This window comes from Oncorhynchus keta, chromosome 28, assembly GCF_023373465.1.
Source record: "Oncorhynchus keta strain PuntledgeMale-10-30-2019 chromosome 28, Oket_V2, whole genome shotgun sequence".
Lineage (NCBI taxonomy): Eukaryota > Metazoa > Chordata > Actinopteri > Salmoniformes > Salmonidae > Oncorhynchus > Oncorhynchus keta.
The window spans coordinates 16,530,429-16,550,575 of record NC_068448.1 but is presented as its reverse complement, the minus strand read 5'-3'; the positions used below and the strand labels follow the sequence as shown (position 1 = coordinate 16,550,575).

Genomic DNA, 20,147 nt, shown 5'->3' with positions numbered 1-20,147 from the left:
CTGACCACTGAAAGTACAAGTTCTGACCACTGAAAGTACAAGTTCTGACCACTGAAAGTACAAGTTCTGACCACTGAAAGTACAAGTTCTGACCACTGAATGTACAAGTTCTGACCACTGAAAGTACAAGTTCTGACCACTGAAAGTACAAGTTCTGACCACTGAAAGTACAAGTTCTGACCACTGAAAGTACAAGTTCTGACCACTGAAAGTACAAGTTCTGACCACTGAAAGTACAAGTTCTGACCACTGAAAGTACAAGTTCTGACCACTGAAAGTACAAGTTCTGACCACTGAAAGTACAAGTTCTGACCACTGAATGTACAAGTTCTGACCACTGAAAGAAGCTTCACTGAAGAAAATGAAAGATTCCGGGAGTGCCCCAGGCAGCAATGGTATTCTGAAGATAAGATTACAGTTGTGCCAACAGCAAAAGTATGCACATACCGTAACAGAAGATAAACCTTTTATTACAGAAAAGAAATGACTATTACAAAAGGTATCAGAGAACCATTTGAAATAAATATGATACTACAATTATTATTGTAAAACAAAAGGTAAAATAATAAACACAAAATAAATGGCAAACATGATTATAGATTCTGCGTAGCTCGTTTTTGATGATAGTTCCATGTTAGGTTTAGAACAACAACATTTCATTCTAAGAAAGGATAGTGTTCAGTACATCTGGAAAGACATAGATCCAAAGTTTGGTACATTCTCATAGTGATGTGAGAACTTTTCCTTTACCACCGTAGCCCAGCAGCACCTCTAGGCAAAGAACAGATGTAGTCCTACTTGTCAACAACTGTTCTGTCAACTACATTTCCCACAATGCCAATTGATAAAGGAGAAGGATCATGCAGCTGGACCAGCAAAGCTCCATCAAAGCTACACAGTGAGAGATGTCATCACTGTTGAGTTAGGAGAGGGGTAGGGTCTAGTCAGGCAGGACATTCAGGAGATCCTCTCTCTGTCTTATTCTGTCCCTTCTTCTCCGTGTCCCGCTCTCCACTCCTGTGAGGTGGATTAGGATGGGCCCTCGCCTCCCTGGGCCTCTTGGCTGGTCAACCCTTCACCCTCAGGGGCTGGTGATGCACCAGAGTCTCCTTCTGAAAGACACGGGAAACATGGTCCATTAAAACCAAGAAAGTGCCCACAAGTGTCAATAGATTGGAGATGGCTTGGGAGAGAAGGCAGGAGGTAATGCTGACTAAGTGAATGTAGATGTAGAACACAAACACCTGGCTATATCTATCCACACACACACACACACACACACACACACACACACACACACACACACACACACACACACACACACACACACACACACACACACACTCACACACTCACCCGCCACCTTCAGGTCCAGCCCTTCCATGTCTTTGGTTAATTCACTGGTGCTGGCTGCTGCCCCCTGTCCCTGTATGTCAGGTACTGCGTTCCTGCGGCCTGTACGATCACAGTTAATGAAGTCAGAGTACGGTGTTGTTGTCTCCACATCCATTATCTGTCCATGATCAGACACCTCATTACACCTGCAGAGAGGGATAGGATAGGATTCATTTTAATGTCCCAAGGGGAAAATTGTCTCAGACACCCGGTACTGATGTATACAAAATAGACACTGTACATTACACACATCATGATACACGTCACATACATAATACTTTCCATATTCCCTTATTCTGTCAGTGGCGTACTAACACAGTTCAGCTTTACTTATTGCTGGTTAGGTATTAGATGGACATGGGAATAAATGTGTGTTTATACCTGTTCAACTTACATGTGGGGACCTTACAGCGTCTGTCTGAGGGAAGGAGGGACCCTACAGCGTCTGTCTGAGGGAAGGAGGGACCCTACAGCGTCTGTCTGAGGGAAGGATGGACCCTACAGCGTCTGTCTGAGGGAAGGAGGGACCCTACAGCGTCTGTCTGAGGGAAGGAGGGACCCTACAGCGTCTGTCTGAGGAAGGAGGAGCGTCTGTCTGAGGGAAGGAGGGACCCTACAGCGTCTGTCTGAGGGAAGGAGGGACCCTACAGCGTCTGTCTGAGGGAAGGAGGGACCCTACAGCGTCTGTCTGAGGGAAGGAGGGACCCTACAGCGTCTGTCTGAGGGAAGGAGGGACCCTACAGCGTCTGTCTGAGGGAAGGAGGGACCCTACAGCGTCTGTCTGAGGGAAGGAGGGACCCTACAGCGTCTGTCTGAGGGAAGGAGGGACCCTACAGCGTCTGTCTGAGGGAAGGAGGGTCTGTCTGAGGGAAGGAGGGAGCGTCTGTCTGAGGGAAGGAGGGACCCTACAGCGTCTGTCTGAGGGAAGGAGGGACCCTACAGCGTCTGTCTGAGGGAAGGAGGGACCCTACAGCGTCTGTCTGAGGGAAGGAGGGACCCTACAGCGTCTGTCTGAGGGAAGGAGGGACCCTACAGCGTCTGTCTGAGGGAAGGAGGGACCCTACAGCGTCTGTCTGAGGGAAGGAGGGACCCTACAGCGTCTGTCTGAGGGAAGGAGGGACCCTACAGCGTCTGTCTGAGGGAAGGAGGGACCCTACAGCGTCTGTCTGACCCTACAGCGTCTGTCTGAGGGAAGGAGGGACCTTACAGCGTCTGTCTGAGGGAAGGAGGGACCCTACAGTCTACAGCGTCTGTCTGAGGGAAGGAGGGACCCTACAGCGTCTGTCTGAGGGAAGGAGGGACCCTACAGCGTCTGTCTGAGGGAAGGAGGGACCCTACAGCGTCTGTCAGCGTCTGTCTGAGGAAGGAGGGACCCTACAGCGTCTGTCTGAGGGAAGGAGGGACCCTACAGCGTCTGTCTGAGGGAAGGAGGGACCCTACAGCGTCTGTCTGAGGGAAGGAGGGACCTTACAGCGTCTGTCTGAGGGAAGGAGGGACCCTACAGCGTCTGTCTGAGGGAAGGAGGGACCCTACAGCGTCTGTTTGAGGGAAGGAGGGACCCTACAGCGTCTGTTTGAGGGAAGGAGGGACCCTACAGCGTCTGTCTGAGGGAAGGAGGGACCTTACAGCGTCTGTCTGAGGGAAGGAGGGACCCTACAGCGTCTGTCTGAAGGGAGGAGTGACCTGAACTGAAATCATTTCCTGCTCTTGTCTGATGGAGAGGGGGAGGGAGAGGGACAGCCTTACTGAGGCCAACAAAACAAAGCTGAGAGAAACCAGGCTGGAACTGTGGAAAAAAAGGAAATTTAAAAAAATAAACATTTGAACCACCACAATTATGTTCAAGTTGACACGACAGTGTGAGGGGTATGACTATCTCAATGTTGAGCTATACAAATAGTCTGTACCATATCCAGAGCTGACAGTGAAATGTCCCTTCTATTTCTGCACAGTGGGCTAATGGCGCTAGCGTCAGAGCTAATTTGCCAACCTAATTACAAGTTATTAAAATAAAATAAAAAACGGAGCGTTGGTCAGGGACTCAAACCCTCAAGCCAATCACTCACTTAACTTTGACTGTCTAAAAACTACTCACATGAACAGTGCAAACTTACAATACGTTCTTTATACATATTAAGCCTTTCAAAAGTGCAAAGGCTGACCGGGGGAGAGAGAAAAGAAGAGAGACTATCGAGCTCAGCTTACATTAGCTACTCATTCCTCCCTGCTCGGTCTTCCTCTTCTCAGCTTACATTAGCTACTCATTCCTCCCTGCTTGGTCTTCCTCTTCTCAGCTTACATTAGCTACTCATTCCTCCCTGCTGGGTCTTCCTCTTCTCAGCTTACATTAGCTACTCATTCCTCCCTGCTGGGTCTTCCTCTTCTCAGCTTACATTAGCTACTCATTCCTCCCTGCTTGGTCTTCCTCTTCTCAGCTTACATTAGCTACTCATTCCTCCCTGCTGGGTCTTCCTCTTCTCAGCAGACATTAGCTACTCATTCCTCCCTGCTGGGTCTTCCTCTTCTCAGCTTACATTAGCTACTCATTCCTCCCTGCTCGGTCTTCCTCTTCTCAGCTTACATTAGCTACTCATTCCTCCCTGCTGGGTCTTCCTCTTCTCAGCAGACATTAGCTACTCATTCCTCCCTGCTTGGTCTTCCTCTTCTCAGCAGACATTAGCTACTCATTCCTCCCTGCTCGGTCTTCCTCTTCTCAGCTTACATTAGCTACTCATTCCTCCCTGCTTGGTCTTCCTCTTCTCAGCAGACATCAGCTACTCATTCCTCCCTGCTCGGTCTTCCTCTTCTCAGCTTACATTAGCTACTCATTCCTCCCTGCTTGGTCTTCCTCTTCTCAGCAGACATCAGCTACTCATTCCTCCCTGCTCGGTCTTCCTCTTCTCAGCTTACATTAGCTACTCATTCCTCCCTGCTTGGTCTTCCTCTTCTCAGCAGACATCAGCTACTCATTCCTCCCTGCTCGGTCTTCCTCTTCTCAGCTTACATTAGCTACTCATTCCTCCCTGCTCGGTCTTCCTCTTCTCAGCAGACGCTTACATCAGCTACTCATTCCTCCCTGTCTTCCTCTTCTCAGCAGACATTAGCTACTCATTTCTCCCTCTCGGTCTTCCTCTTCTCAGCTTACATCAGCTACTCATTCCTCCCTGCTGGGTCTTCCTCTTCTCAGCTTACATTAGCTACTCATTCCTCCCTTCGGTCTTCCTCCTCAGCTTACATCAGCTACTCATTCCTCCCTGCTGGGTCTTCCTCTTCTCAGCAGACATCAGCTACTCATTCCTCCCTCCTCTTCCTCTTCTCAGCTTACATTAGCTACTCATTCCTCCCTGCTGGGTCTTCCTCTTCTCAGCTTACATTAGCTACTCATTCCTCCCTGCTTGGTCTTCCTCTTCTCAGCAGACATCAGCTACTCATTCCTCCCTGCTCGGTCTTCCTCTTCTCAGCTTACATTAGCTACTCATTCCTCCCTGCTTGGTCTTCCTCTTCTCAGCAGACATCAGCTACTCATTCCTCCCTGCTCGGTCTTCCTCTTCTCAGCTTACATCAGCTACTCATTCCTCCCTGCTCGGTCTTCCTCTTCTCAGCTTACATTAGCTACTCATTCCTCCCTGCTTGGTCTTCCTCTTCTCAGCAGACATCAGCTACTCATTCCTCCCTGCTCGGTCTTCCTCTTCTCAGCTTACATTAGCTACTCATTCCTCCCTGCTCGGTCTTCCTCTTCTCAGCAGACATTAGCTACTCATTCCTCCCTGCTCGGTCTTCCTCTTCTCAGCAGACATTAGCTACTCATTTCTCCCTGCTCGGTCTTCCTCTTCTCAGCTTACATTAGCTACTCATTCCTCCCTGCTGGGTCTTCCTCTTCTCAGCTTACATTAGCTACTCATTCCTCCCTGCTCGGTCTTCCTCTTCTCAGCTTACATCAGCTACTCATTCCTCCCTGCTGGGTCTTCCTCTTCTCAGCAGACATCAGCTACTCATTCCTCCCTGCTCGGTCTTCCTCTTCTCAGCTTACATTAGCTACTCATTCCTCCCTGCTGGGTCTTCCTCTTCTCAGCTTACATTAGCTACTCATTCCTCCCTGCTCGGTCTTCCTCTTCTCAGCAGACATTAGCTACTCATTCCTCCCTGCTCGGTCTTCCTCTTCTCAGCAGACATTAGCTACTCATTCCTCCCTGCTCGGTCTTCCTCTTCTCAGCTTACATTAGCTACTCATTCCTCCCTGCTGGGTCTTCCTCTTCTCAGCAGACATTAGCTACTCATTCCTCCCTGCTCGGTCTTCCTCTTCTCAGCAGACATTAGCTATTTATTCCTCCCTGCTCTGTCTTCCTCTTCTCAGCAGACATTAGCTACTCATTCCTCCCTGCTCGGTCTTCCTCTTGTCAGCAGACATTACCTACTCATTCCTCCCTGCTCGGTCTTCCTCTTCTCAGCAGACATTAGCTACTCATTCCTCCCTGCTCGGTCTTCCTCTTCTCAGCAGACATTAGCTACTAATTCCTCCCTGCTGGGTCTTCCTCTTCTCAGCAGACATTAGCTACTCATTCCTCCCTGCTGGGTCTTCCTCTTCTCAGCAGACATCAGCTACTCATTCCTCCCTGCTGGGTCTTCCTCTTCTCAGCAGACATCAGCTACTCATTCCTCCCTGCTGGGTCTTCCTCTTCTCAGCAGACATCAGCTACTCATTCCTCCCTGCTCGGTCTTCCTCTTCTCAGCTTACATTAGCTACTCATTCCTCCCTGCTGGGTCTTCCTCTTCTCAGCTTACATTAGCTACTCATTCCTCCCTGCTGGGTCTTCCTCTTCTCAGCAGACATTAGCTACTCATTCCTCCCTGCTGGGTCTTCCTCTTCTCAGCAGACATTAGCTACTCATTCCTCCCTGCTGGGTCTTCCTCTTCTCAGCAGACATTAGCTACTCATTCCTCCCTGCTCGGTCTTCCTCTTCTCAGCAGACATTAGCTACTCATTCCTCCCTGCTCGGTCTTCCTCTTCTCAGCTTACATTAGCTACTCATTCCTCCCTGCTGGGTCTTCCTCTTCTCAGCTTACATTAGCTACTCATTCCTCCCTGCTGGGTCTTCCTCTTCTCAGCAGACATTAGCTACTCATTCCTCCCTGCTGGGTCTTCCTCTTCTCAGCAGACATTAGCTACTCATTCCTCCCTGCTCGGTCTTCCTCTTCTCAGCAGACATTAGCTACTCATTCCTCCCTGCTCGGTCTTCCTCTTCTCAGCTTACATTAGCTACTCATTCCTCCCTGCTGGGTCTTCCTCTTCTCAGCTTATATTAGCTACTCATTCCTCCCTGCTCGGTCTTCCTCTTCTCAGCTTACATTAGCTACTCATTCCTCCCTGCTGGGTCTTCCTCTTCTTAGCAGACATTAGCTACTCATTCCTCCCTGCTCGGTCTTCCTCTTCTCAGCAGACATTAGCTACTCATTCCTCCCTGCTGGGTCTTCCTCTTCTCTGCAGACATCAGCTACTCATTCCTCCCTGCTCGGTCTTACTCTTCTCAGCAGACATTAGCTACTCATTCCTCCCTGCTGGGTCTTCCTCTTCTCAGCAGACATTAGCTACTCATTCCTCCCTGCTGGGTCTTCCTCTTCTCAGCAGACATTAGCTACTCATTCCTCCCTGCTCGGTCTTCCTCTTCTCAGCAGACATTAGCTACTCATTCCTCCCTGCTCGGTCTTCCTCTTCTCAGCTTACATTAGCTACTCATTCCTCCCTGCTGGGTCTTCCTCTTCTCAGCTTACATTAGCTACTCATTCCTCCCTGCTCGGTCTTACTCTTCTCAGCTTATATTAGCTACTCATTCCTCCCTGCTCGGTCTTCCTCTTCTCAGCTTACATTAGCTACTCATTCCTCCCTGCTGGGTCTTCCTCTTCTCACATTAGCTACTCATTCCTCCCTGCTCAGTCTTCCTCTTCTCAGCCCACAGTAAATTGGGTCATGGATCTTGCCAGGGACTACAATACTATACAGCTAGCTCGTGGTTTCAGGAGAACAGGTGGGTGGAGGAAAAAAATCTGCTCCAAAAATAAGAGACAATCTGTTCCTTTTAGAAGTAGGGCCCTTCCTCTGGAAAAGAGATGAGGAAGACAATCTGGTAGCAGTTTAAACCAGGCCAAACACGGCACTCAACTATTGTTTGAAACAGTGACACGTAGCAAAATCATTTGTATGCCAGGCTACGAATCTGTCAGACAATTATAGGCAGCTGGACAAGTACACATATCCTACTCCAACAATCAAACACTTTCCTCCCCCTCCAACCGTCATTAAGAATCAGGCATAGCTGGCCCCAAAGCCTCAACATGGCATGGCCAACAGCATTACAAAGACTTGATTAAACATCTGAACATCAACTAGGAGCATAACCTAATCAAATTGTATTGGTCACATACAGTAAACATACTTAGCAGATGTTATTGCAGGTGTAGCGAAGTGCTTTGTGCTACATAAAGGTCACATGTCCCCACAGATAAGCCACTTGGACAAAGCCCTGAACCACAAAGAATGGAGAAAGAAAGTTGGCAGCCAAAGCTAGGCCTTCTCTCCCATGCATTTACACAATAACCCAGGGTTGGGTGTTTCCCAAATACTTTCACTCACATCACATTCCTTCAGTATCACTCAGAGGAATGGCTTCCTCTGTACAGAATATTATCTACCGTGCCAAATGAGAAGTACCCAGGGTCAGAGTAAAGCAGGGCAGCTGTGCCAAACCAAGGCTGCTTTAGAATGAGCAATGAGCAGGAATGTGCAGATAGTCCCATAGAATTACTAGAATGGCCATTCCCATTCAAGTCAATTAGGTGTACCAGTAAAATGGCCGTGGTCTGAGGGGCTAGGTCCGTTCTCCCCTCCAGGAGAGGACAGCACACCGGGAAATGTCACTCGAGTGGAATTGCCCTTATAGCACCACTGTATGCCATTAAGCTAATGTACAGCTTTACATTAGAAAAAGAGAGAAACATCCACTCCTCTATTTTCTCTGCAGACAGAAATCCTGTTTTAATGTTCTTTAGACCAACATTACAAACTTGCTAATGCAGCTCTGTTTCTTGAATGATGGTTGGTTGTTATAGTCTGCCTAGCGACAGTGTATGGGACCTTAAATTACCATTCTGTGGTCTGAGGTCTTGCCCAGACATGTTGATTTTCAGCCATGCTCTCTCTCTCTCAAACACACACACTCATACACAGGAACGCACACACAATAACTATGGTGTGCTCTATACTAAAGACTAACTCCACTGTGGAGGAACGCTGCAGCATCTTATTGAAACTATGGTGTGTGTGTGTGTGTGTGTGTGTGTGTGTGTGTGTGTGTGTGTGTGTGTGTGTGTGTGTGTGTGTGTGTGTGTGTTGTGTGTGTGTGGTGTCCATCTACATACAAGTGTTATTATAATGTATGGCACGAACTGCTTAAGGCTGGGCGACATATTTAATTAAATTTGATTAGTTCGAATGTATGTTTTTGAACGATATCCCAAATGCCTGTATCACAGAATCAAGTTTTTGTACTTTTTGTTTTTATGAGCGTTTGTCTTTTTGGTCTCATCTCGTTCGCTCCTTCCATGCTATGCAACTTCCCATTAACACCAGAGATGTGTGTATAATGATGAGATGCTCATGTCTCCAGCCTAACAATAGGAATCGTTGTTCCAAAGGCATGAAAACTGGCGACAAGCTTACATGCTGACCAGACACGTCGCAAGTTGGATTTCTAAATTTATGTTATTCAATTATTGTACCCACACTGCTCGCACGCGCCAAAGAGCGTCTGAGACACCAAGGGCTAAAATAGAACTCATTCCTATTTCTGACGCAGATTGCGCTGAAAGTCCTGCCTCTCCCATCTCTTCATTGGTTTATAGAAGCAAGTACCCATGGGCCATCTCCTCATTGGTTATACCCACGTGGGTGATTGAAAGACGAATTGTTTTGCCAGTAGTTGTGGTAATACAATGAAAGTTTAGATGCGATCACCATACAAGTTAAACAATGAAAAAGCCTGGAAGGAGGAGAGATGACTAGAAACGATTCGGTTGGCCGTTTTTTGTCGGAGTAGAGGTCCTTGTGCATTTCAGGTAAAATAACAACTCAATGTTTATATCCCAGAACAAATTAGCTAGCAACAGCAAGCTAGCTAAATAAATACAAATTAACGTTAGCTAGCAAGTGCAAGCTAACTAGCCATACATGTTTAATGACTTTCGACCTGTCCCCAAATCAATGTCATTGGTTCAGAGTTTGTTTTGATATTTTAACCTGCGTGTCGTGATCGCGTTTGGTGTGGGGGGGCAAAATATATTTATGCACGATGGCGCACGGGCGCAGCCGGTTTGGGTTCCGTGTTAGGTTCAAAATAACTGCATTGCGCTTATCAAGGACAACTTTTTGCGAGAGTGAAACCTCTCGCATTCTGGAAAATTAATGAGCTAGCAACATTTTGTCAAAAAGATTTTTACACTAGCTGTTTAATCTGTTTTATAAATGTGCAGTAAGCATAAAACAACTAAGGAAATGGCAACTCGTTGCCATTCTGACAAAAAAGGTATGCCACTTGTTTTCAACATCTGAACAAAGTGGATAGGCTAGCATGCTTTTCAAACAGTTGAGACGGACAGAATGTTGTGTTCATAACTCAACTGTTATGACTTGTTAGTTGAATTCAGAGCTTGTGAAATTATACAAAGATCCAAGTTGGCACAACTTGAAATATAAATATTAGTTGGCTACTTGCACAAGCACGTGGGCAGTGTATTTGACCTTTACAATTGTACAACAAAGCTTATTTAGAGGGGGAAAAAAACAAATATGACTTTTAGATATGACTTTTAGGCCGTATCACTCAGCCCTAACTGCAACCAGGTTTACCCTCAGTTCACCACTTGCCTATGGTCTATGGTTGAAGTTTGTTTACCCATAAGTTACAGTTTAAAAGTCAATGGTAACTCAATATATTAGCCAACAGACCGCTTCATAAAGGAGGCTCCTGAAAGGTCCTGAAAAGGGCAGAGCAGGAGAGGAAACTGGACCCAGCTGCAGCTTCTAAACACTACCAAAGTAATGTCACAGGTGTGCTTTTAGCCCAGACAAACTCCTCCTTAATCCTCTACAGGAAATCACTACACTACAATAAGTGACACTAATGTGCATTTACAATGTTCAGAGATTCATAGGACAAGCGGTGATTCTCAGAAAGAGGGTGGGCTTTCATTGGCTCCATAAAGAATATATCACTATTGTAAAGTGTGATAGTGTGGGAGGGGGCTCACAGATTGGATAAAGGGATTTGTTTACAGTATATGAACATCGGTAGCCTAGTGGTTAGAGCGTTGGGCCAGTAACTGAAAGGCTGAAGTTTCGAACAGCCGAACCGACAAGGTAATTTTCCCCCCCTATGTGCCCCATGAGCAAGGCACTTAACCCTAATTTGCTCCAGGGGTGCTGTACAACTATGGCTGAGCCTGTAAAACCACATATTTCACTGCACTTATAAGGTGTATGTGACAAAACATCTAAACTCTGCAAAAAAAGAAAATAGCCCTTTTTCAGGACCCTGTTTTTCAAAGATATTTGGATTTTTACGAATTAACTTCACAGATCTTCATTGTAAAGGGTTTAAACACTGTTTCCCATGTTTGTTCAATGAACCATAAACAATTAATGAGCATGCACCTGTGGAACGGTCGTTAATACACTAACAGCTTACAGACTGTCGGCAATTAAGGTCACAGTTATGAAAACTTAAAAAACACTAAAAGGTGGCCTTTCTACTGACTGAAAAACACCCAGGGTCCCTGCTCATCTGCGTGAACTTGCCTTAGACATGCTGCAAGGAGGCATGAGGACTGCAGATGTGGCCAGGGCAATAAATTGCAATGTCCGAACTGTGAGACGCCTAAGACGGCGCTACAGGGAGACGGACAGCTGATCGTCCTCGCAGTGGCAGACCACGTGCACAAGATTGGTACATCCGAACATCACACCTGCGGGACAGGTACAGGAAGGCAAAAACAACTGCCAGAGTTACACCAGGAACGCACAATCCTTCCATCGGTGTTCAGACTGCCAGCAATAGGCTGAGAGAGGTTGGACTTAGGGCTTGTAAGCCTGTTGTAAGGCAGATCCTCACCAGACATCACCGACAACAACGTCGCCTATGGGCACAAACCCACCGTTGCTGGACCAGACAGGGCTGGCAAAAAGTGCTCTTCACTGACGAGTCACGGTTTTGTCTCACCAGGGGTGAAGGTCAGATTTGTGTTTATCGTCAAAGGAATGAGCGTTACACCGAGGCCTGTACTCTGGAGCAGGATTGATTTGAAGGTGGAGGGTCCGTCATGTTCTGGGGCGGTGTGTCACAGCATCATCGGACTGAGCTTGTTGTCATTGCAAGCAATTATTGGGAAGACATTCTCCTCCCTCATGTGGTACCCTTCCTGCAGGCTCATCCTGACATGACCCTCCAGCATGACAAGGCCACCAGCCATACTGCTCGTTCTGTGCGTGATTTCCTGCAAGACAGGAATGTCAGTGTTCTGCCATGGCCAGTGAAGAGCCCGGATCTCATTCCCATTGAGCACGTCTGGGACCTGTTGGATCGGAGGGCGAGGGCCATTCCCCCCAGAAATGTCCGGAAACTTGCAGGTGCCTTGGTGGAAGAGTGGAGTAACATCTCACAGCAAGAACTGGCAAATCTGGTGCAGTTCATGAGGAGGAGATGCACTGCAGTACTTAATGCAGCTGGTGGCCACACCAGTTACTTTTGATATTGACCCCCCCTTTGTTCAGGGACACATTCTTCCATTTCTGTTAGTCACATGTCTATGGAACTTGTTCAGTTTATGTCTCAGTTGTTGAATCTTGTTATGTTCATACAAATATCTACACAAGTTTGCTGAAAATAAAAGCAGTTGACAGTGAAAGGTCCTGTCTTTTTTTGCTGAGTTTATAGAAAATAATGTAATAGGACCGCAACACACACACCAACATCATCATCAACAAAAGCCTGTGATCAGCCCGTGAATAGAATGAATATGACTCAGCAGTGCTTTCACTGATCCATTAGGGAGAGAGGCTGGTCCAATTCCACCAGTCTTTTAAATCACTGTGTAATAAGCTCACATTATCTGTAATAACCTGCACAAAGAAACCCCGCCTCACTGTCTTCTAAACCCATTAAGGCTGTATCCTGCCCAATTTGGAAACTGTCAACTAATTTCACTGCATTTATTGACAGAGGGGAAAGCTAGGCTACACATGACTGAATCCAACTGTCTCTCTTAGTAACAAGAATAGTCACGCAAGATTATCTCCTGCCTGGTTGCTTTGGGGATCTGTTCGATATATTTAAGCTATAGTAAAAGGCATTAAGATGTCATTATTATAGGCTAACCATGTTAGTGAGACAATAAGAATGATCAAAACAGCAGCCCATTTTGGAAGGATAATTTTAATAGCAGAATAAAATGTATTTTCTGAAATAGGGATGCAAAATAAGACAGGAAACGATGAGCAACCAGCGGAGTAGAAATGGGACACTCAACTGTCCTAACATTCCTGTCCAGCCAAACAGCCTTTCTAAAAAAAAATATCAAACCATATGGCACATTCAAGTCAGAATGTTCAGAAAGAAATATGGTAGTTCTCCAGCTTACCAAAATAATCAGCAGTGAAGAGTGTAGCTACACAAACTCCAGATTTACAGAACCCAGAAGACTGTGTAAAGCAGGCAGCCATCCATTGAGGCTCTCTCTGGGAAAGAAAGCCAAGTGTGTCTCAGCCATGGCACAGTGCCTCCCTCCACTCCTTCCCTCTTCTAACCAAGTGTCAATGAATCACTGGGAGTGTCTGGGTGCTGTCCGTTCTCATGCCTTTAGCAGCTGCTGCCTGCATTGACTACCAGCCCACTCCACAACACTGGGGAGTTGTATTTCCTCCAGACAGCCAGATTAGTAGTGTTGTCCTACACGGTTCTTCCGTTTCTTTCATACATAAATAAAACCTTGTCTATTGAATACTGGTGGTGAGTATGTGACACCAGCTCAGTATATGGGCCTTTCCATGTAAAACTCCCCATGAGCAAGTTCATGGATGCTAAGTCTAGAGTATATTTTTGAGAAATTAATGCACATACATTTTTCAACCATTTTCCATCCCAAAAATGTGGAATAAGCAAAGGCTTTGATTTCTGGTCAAACAGATGGAAAAGGGGTCTTGGAATTTTTTTAAAGAGTTTAAGAAATATTGCCTAGTGTCTTGTCATTCGGTTACCAAAAACCCACATATTCTAAAATAATTTCCTAAAGACAAAGGATAATCAAAGTTCACAGAAGTAACCAGGCAGACCTATCAATTAGTGTTTTTACTGATAACAATTTGATTTATGATTTAAGTGATTAAAACGCTTCATTCTGTTACCAAATCGGTAATAGAATGAACACTAAACAGAATATAAAAAAAAAACTGCAATGTTGATTAAGGGCTTGTAAGTAAGCATTTCACTGTAAGGTCGACACCAGTTGTATTCGGCACGTGACAAATAAAATTTGATGGACTTTAATATTCATACGAGGCCGCTGGACCTAGGTGTGAAGACTTAATTTCCCCTGATAGTGAGTAGTACAAGTTGTGAGACAGAAAGCTAGCCTGGTGTGAGACAGAAAGCTAGCCTGGAGAGAGAACTTCCAGCAGTTTGCATTTGTCAAGTAAGGAATTCCCCTGACTGACTGAAGGAGAGGGAGGCTGAGGCTCTGACATCTTTGCCAAGTTTTATTTAAACATGTAAAGTGCTGAAAAGCCCTAGTGACAACTGCAGCTGCCCTCATTGCTCAGTATGTAAATCTCAGCCAAATTGTTCCCATAGCTACAGAGTACAGACCATCAGTAAGGGATAATACACTATTTGATACAATCCGTTTTCCACCTCTTGATGCTGTAGAAACATGTTGAAAGGCAGATACATATAAAAGAAAGTGTGTCTGAGTGTTGTTCCCCATCACTAATCCCATCCAGTTGTTGTATCTTTCTAACAGCTCAAGGATAGGTAAAGGTATGACCAAAGCCTGCATAAAACAAAAGCAACTATTAGCGTAAAAGTGACAATAAACTGAGGAATAAAACAATAGATAATCGAGCTAGCTTGATGTGTAAAGCTACTTTAAAAAGTTACTGTTAAATCAAAACAAGCCTTAGATGCAGGATAATCTTGACAGGAAGAAGAGCCAACACTTCACAACTGTCAAAAACAACTCGATATTTAATTTGCATTTCTTGAACGATCATTTGAATCATTGTGTGTTGGAAGTGAGTGGTGGCGTGAGCAGAGCAGTAATGGAGCATCAATGAAAGTGTTTAGTAGCGCACGCTGTAGCAAGAACATTTTGCACCCATCATTGACAAGTTCCGTTGGAAATGATCCTACTGAACACAACCCTTCTGCTTTAGGACCTTCGGTTGGAGGATGACATCAGAGGCTTCACCCATCGTCCCTCACATGACAACTCACCACATCTCAAAAAGTCCTTCATAACTTCCACATGTTCTCAAGGTGCCTATTCAAGTAACTTACTGCTCCCTGAATAACTCACTGCTTCACTGAATAACTTGCTGCTCCCAGGCCCACTGAATAAAAACCTACATAATCTAGGCTACTGTAACACTTCAAGTTCAGCCCTGACATCACTCATGTTGTTTTAAAATATTCTAAAACCATAGTAGGCTAAGGATCTTTTTATTTATTGAAAGGAGCACAACGTTCATTTTCTTTTTTACCTGAAACGTAATGTGGAAAGAACAGACAGTTCAATATTTATCTTGCTTCACAGGTTCGTCAAGGCAAAGCAGAACCCTACTTGACGCCCAAAACCAGATGGCAAAGTTATCATAAACAAGAATAAATCATGTCACAATACAGGTAGAATACATCCTGTACAGTAGGCTGTCTGTTCTCTTCTTGGCATAGTTCAGTGTCTTACAGACTGCCTAAAGCTGGGTCAATATCAACTCTCTGTGGACCAGGTTTAAATGACAATGTATGGTCCACGGTGTCTTCAATGGAACCACACCACATGGCCACAATAGAGTATAGTGGCTTCACACTAAGGCAAAGCATCTCACACACACACACACACACACACACACACACACACACACACACACACACACACACACACACACACACACACACACACACACACACACACACACACACACACACACACACACACACACACACACACACACACAGGAGGGCAAAGCAGCAGATGGAGTCCATGGGCGGAAGTAGCGCTGTAAATGAACTAAAATGAATCATTCCTTCTACTCTCTTGTCCAGAATGCATTAGAGATGTGTGTAGATGACCCCACCCTGCAGCCAGACACATGACAATGAATGTACTGTAGAAACATGCCCAACCCAGCCTCAACAGTAAGGGGATTCCCCAGTGTGTGTGTAGGACTGCACACATCACAGCTGAGGTGGCATCAGCAGCGGGTGATAAATCCTGTTAGGGAAGTCGAGAATTTAAGCAGCTTTTCGCAGCTTTTTGTTAAAAATCGCGCAACATTTCAGCGCCCTGCTATTCATGCCAGGAATATAGTATATGCATATGATTAGTATGTGTGGATAGAAAACACTCAGACGTTTCTAAAACTGGTTAAATCACGGCTGTGACTATAACAGAACGTGCGTTTCATCGAAAAGTGCATGAAAATCTGATCACTGAAAATGGAAATAAATATCCATGCGCGACTTCAAGGAATTGTTCAAAGTGAACCGAATTAAATTAGGCCGAGGTTGCAGTGCCTACAGCTTCCACACGTTGTCTAGAGTCTTGTCATTTGATTCAGCTTTGATTCTTGGTCTAACCGATTCAAGGGAACCGATTCCCTCCGGTCTCCGACCGGATGTTTTGGTCGAGCTCTCTCCAAGACATTTTTTCGAGACTCATCTGATGAATTTTATCGCTTATTTATCGCTTATTAACGTGTACTAATACCTAAAGTTGCATTACAAAAGTATTTCGAAGTGTTTTGTGAAAGTTTATCGGCGACTTTTTTAATTTTAAAAAATGACGTTACATTAGAAAAAGCTATTTTTTCCGTTGTTCACACAGTATTCTTAGATCGATATCTAGGCTATATATGGACCGATTTAATCGACAAAAGACCCTAAATGATGTTTATGGGACATCTAGGAGTGCCAAGAAAGAAGCTCGTCAAAGGTAATGAATGTTTTATATTTTATTTCTGCGTTTTGGTTTGCGCCGGCTAACGCAAAATCTGTCGTGTTAGGTGACGTTGCAGTATTTTGAGGGTGCATGGTATCAGATAATAGCTTCTCATGCTTTCGCCGAAAAGCATTTTACAAATCTGACTTGGTGGATAGATTCACAACGAGTGTAGCTTTAATTCAGTACATTGTATGTCCATTTTAATGAATGTTTGAGTTTTATCAACCTCTATAGGTGGCGCTCTTGAACATTTCCGCTGATTGATGTTCCCACCACGGGACCACGTCCCTAACAAGTTAACAGCTTTAGAAGACAACTGCTGCTGTAAACAGTCCAAAGCACTCATCTTCATAAAACACACACATTTTGGATTTTGCCCTTTTCCCATGCTGCTAAATCATACTTGTTTTACTATTGTGACAAAGTTGAATCAGGATAAAAATGGTATGTTATTTTCCAGAGACTGTGGGAAAGTAATCCATGAAACCCAGACGTTCTTCTCTCTCCTGGTGCAGAATGAGTTTAGAGGAAAACAAGGCTAATGAGCCAAGACACCCATAAGGTGAGATACAGGGGCATCTGAAATGGCACTCTATTGCTTATACACATAGGGCGCTGGTTAAAAGTAGTGCACTAGATCCGAAATAGGGTGCCATTTCGGACGCAACCAGGAATGCACTGGGGCGCAGTAGTGGAAAAAATACCCAATTGTCATATTTGAGTAAAAGTAAAGATAAACTTAATAGAAAATGACACTAGTACAAGTCGCCCAGTAAAATACTACTTAAGTCTAAAATTATTTGGTTTTGAATATACTTAAGTATCAAAAGTAAATGTAATTGCTGAAATATACGTATAACTCATGCTTCGTTTGTAAATTATTATGTTATGTTATTATGTTATGGAAAATGTATAGAGTAAAAAGTACATTATTTTCTTTAGGAATGTAGAAGTAAAATTTGACTAACATATAAAAGTACAGATACTGCAAAAAAAACTACCTAAGTAGTACTTGAAATGATTTTTACTTTTAGTACTTTACACCACTGCTCCAGATATTAATGTTTCTAAAACAACTGTGACGGAAGGTACAATGTGCTGTTTTTATTTATTTATTTAAGATGTCCTTCTGTAGCTCAGTTGGTAGAGCATGGCGCTTGTAACGCCAGGGTAGTGGGTTCGATTCCCGGGACCACCCATACGTAGAATGTATGCACACATGACTGTAAGTCACTTTGGATAAAAGCGTCTGCTAAATGGCATATATATATATATATATCTTTCTTAGCCGTCTAAACAAACACTGATCAGCACAATGGAATGTTATAAGGCCTACCTAACCATGTTGAAAATGTTCAAGATTAATGTTCAGTATGACATGTATACTCAAAACATTTACTAATATCCTCTTTTGTATACTTAAAGTAAAAGGCTAAGTTATAGGTATATGTCAAGCAGATGAATATGGGTTTATCATGGAGATAATGCTTTGTCTGAGCAGGGTCCATGCTGGTCTCTTCATATCTGTTCACTACCGTGGGGAGAGAGGGAGACAAGGGTCATGGTGGTTATGGTGACAGGACCTCGTCAATATCAAGTCTATTTCTGCTCCTCTATTTTTTTTTTTTATTATAAAAAGGTCCAATGCAGCCGTTTTTTATCTCAAGATGAAATTATTTCTGGGTAACTATTAAGTACCTTACTAATAAAAAAAAAGTCAAAAAGGTTTGGAACTCTTTCTTATTGGCCTATTAACATATTTACCACCCGGGGATGTCACCAGGCATGCCAACATTCCCTCCCACCAGAACAGCCTGAAATTTCAGGTGGTATTCTCAAACATATTCGTCGCCAGACCCACTGGCTCCAGGTCATTTACAAGTCCATGCTAGGTAAAGCTCCGCCTTATCTCAGTTCACTGGTCACGATGGCAACACCCATCCGTAGCACGCGCTCCAGCAGGTGTATCTCACTGATCATCCCTAAAGCCAACACCTCATTTGGCCCCATTCCAGTACTCTGCTGCCTGTGACTGGGATTGCAAAGTCGCTGAAGTTGGAGACTTTTATCTCCCTCACCAACTTCAAACATCAGCTATCCGAGCAGCTAAATCGCTGCAGCTGTACATAGTTTATTGGTAAATAGCTCACCCTTTTTCACCTACCTCATTCCCATACTGTTTTTATACTGTTTTTATTTATTTACTTTTCTGCTCTTTTGCACACCAATATCTCTACCTGTACATGCCCATCTGATCATTTGTCACTCCAGTGTTAATCTGCAAAATTGTATTATTCGCCTAACTCTTATTCGCCTTTTGCACACATTGTATATAGACTACCCATTTTTTTCTACTGTGTTATTGACTTGCTAATTGTTTACTCCATGTGTAACTCTGTGTTGTCTGTTCACACTGCTATGCTTTATCTTGGCCAGGTCGCAGTTGCAAATGAGAACTTGTTTCAACTAGCCTACCTGGTTAAATAAAGGTGAAATAATTTTTTTTTTTAAAAACAGCTCTTACTCCTAATTATCATAATTTTTACATTTCAATGTCAGCCCTTGCTGATGGAAGGAGGTTTTCACTCAAAATCTCACAATACATGGCCCCATTCATTCTTTCCTTTACATGGATCAGTCGTCCTGGTCCCTTTGCAGAAAAACAGCCCCAAAGCATGATGTTTCCAGCATGATGTTTGGATGCAACTCAGCATTCTTTGTCCTCCAAACACAACGAGTTTTTACCAAAAAGTTATATTTTGGTTTCATCTGACCATATGACATTCTCCCCTCACCGTGTGGTTCTGGGATTTTTGCCGTTTTTTTTTTACCGTTCTTGTGATCATTTTGACCCCACGGGGTGAGATCTTGCGTGGAGCCCCAAATCGAGGGAGATTATCAGTGGTCTTGTATGTCTTCCATTTCCTAATAATTGCTCCCACAGTTGATTTCTTCAAACCAAGCTGCTTACCTATTGCAGATTCAGTCTTCCCAGCCTGGTGCAGGTCTACAATTTTGTTTCTGGTGACTGTTTGAGGTTGTGGACAGGTGTCTTTTATACTGATAACAAGTTCAAACAGGTGCCATTAATACAGGTAACGAGTGGAGGACAGAGGAGCCTCATTTTGTCTGTCATAGTTGAAGTGTACCTATGATGAAAATTACAGGCCTCATATTTTTAAGTGGGAGAACTTGCAATTGGTGGCTGACTAAATACTTTTTGCCCCACTGTACATGTCATCTACGCACTTACATAGCGAATGGAATACGCTTTTCCCATGGTTCATTTTCATGACAGCCAGGTAGGCTATACTCCTGTTGTAAAGAGAAGCAATGTGCATTATATTAGGAAAGTTGAGAAATAAATGTAGTAGGCCTAGCCTATAGAACGTTTTTAAGAGGCAATCACTCTGTTCTCATGCTTTTGCATAGCCTATAGAAATGTTGCACAACATGAGCTCATGTGCTCCCATTAAGTGTTTGATTAGATT

The 20,147-nt window shown here is 44.3% G+C and overlaps 1 protein-coding gene across 3 annotated transcripts in view; it reads right to left on the bottom strand.

The window, feature by feature from the left end:
• Positions 1-449: 449 nt before the first annotated feature.
• Positions 450-20,147, bottom strand: part of LOC127913229 (cAMP-dependent protein kinase inhibitor gamma-like) — a 41,881-nt gene continuing 22,183 nt past the window's right edge. The window contains exons 1-3 of one of the 3 annotated variants that reach the window (XM_052485040.1): positions 13,081-13,243; positions 1,357-1,541; positions 450-1,112 (exon numbers count right to left, since the gene is read on the bottom strand). In XM_052485040.1, the coding sequence (XP_052341000.1) occupies positions 1,030-1,112; positions 1,357-1,510 (237 nt within the window). In that variant the 5' untranslated portion in view covers positions 1,511-1,541; positions 13,081-13,243 and the 3' untranslated portion in view covers positions 450-1,029. Of the gene's footprint in view, positions 1,113-1,356; positions 1,542-3,600; positions 4,397-13,080; positions 13,244-20,147 lie in introns of those variants that run through there. The other 2 variants (XM_052485038.1, XM_052485039.1) reach the window with 2 other exon arrangements.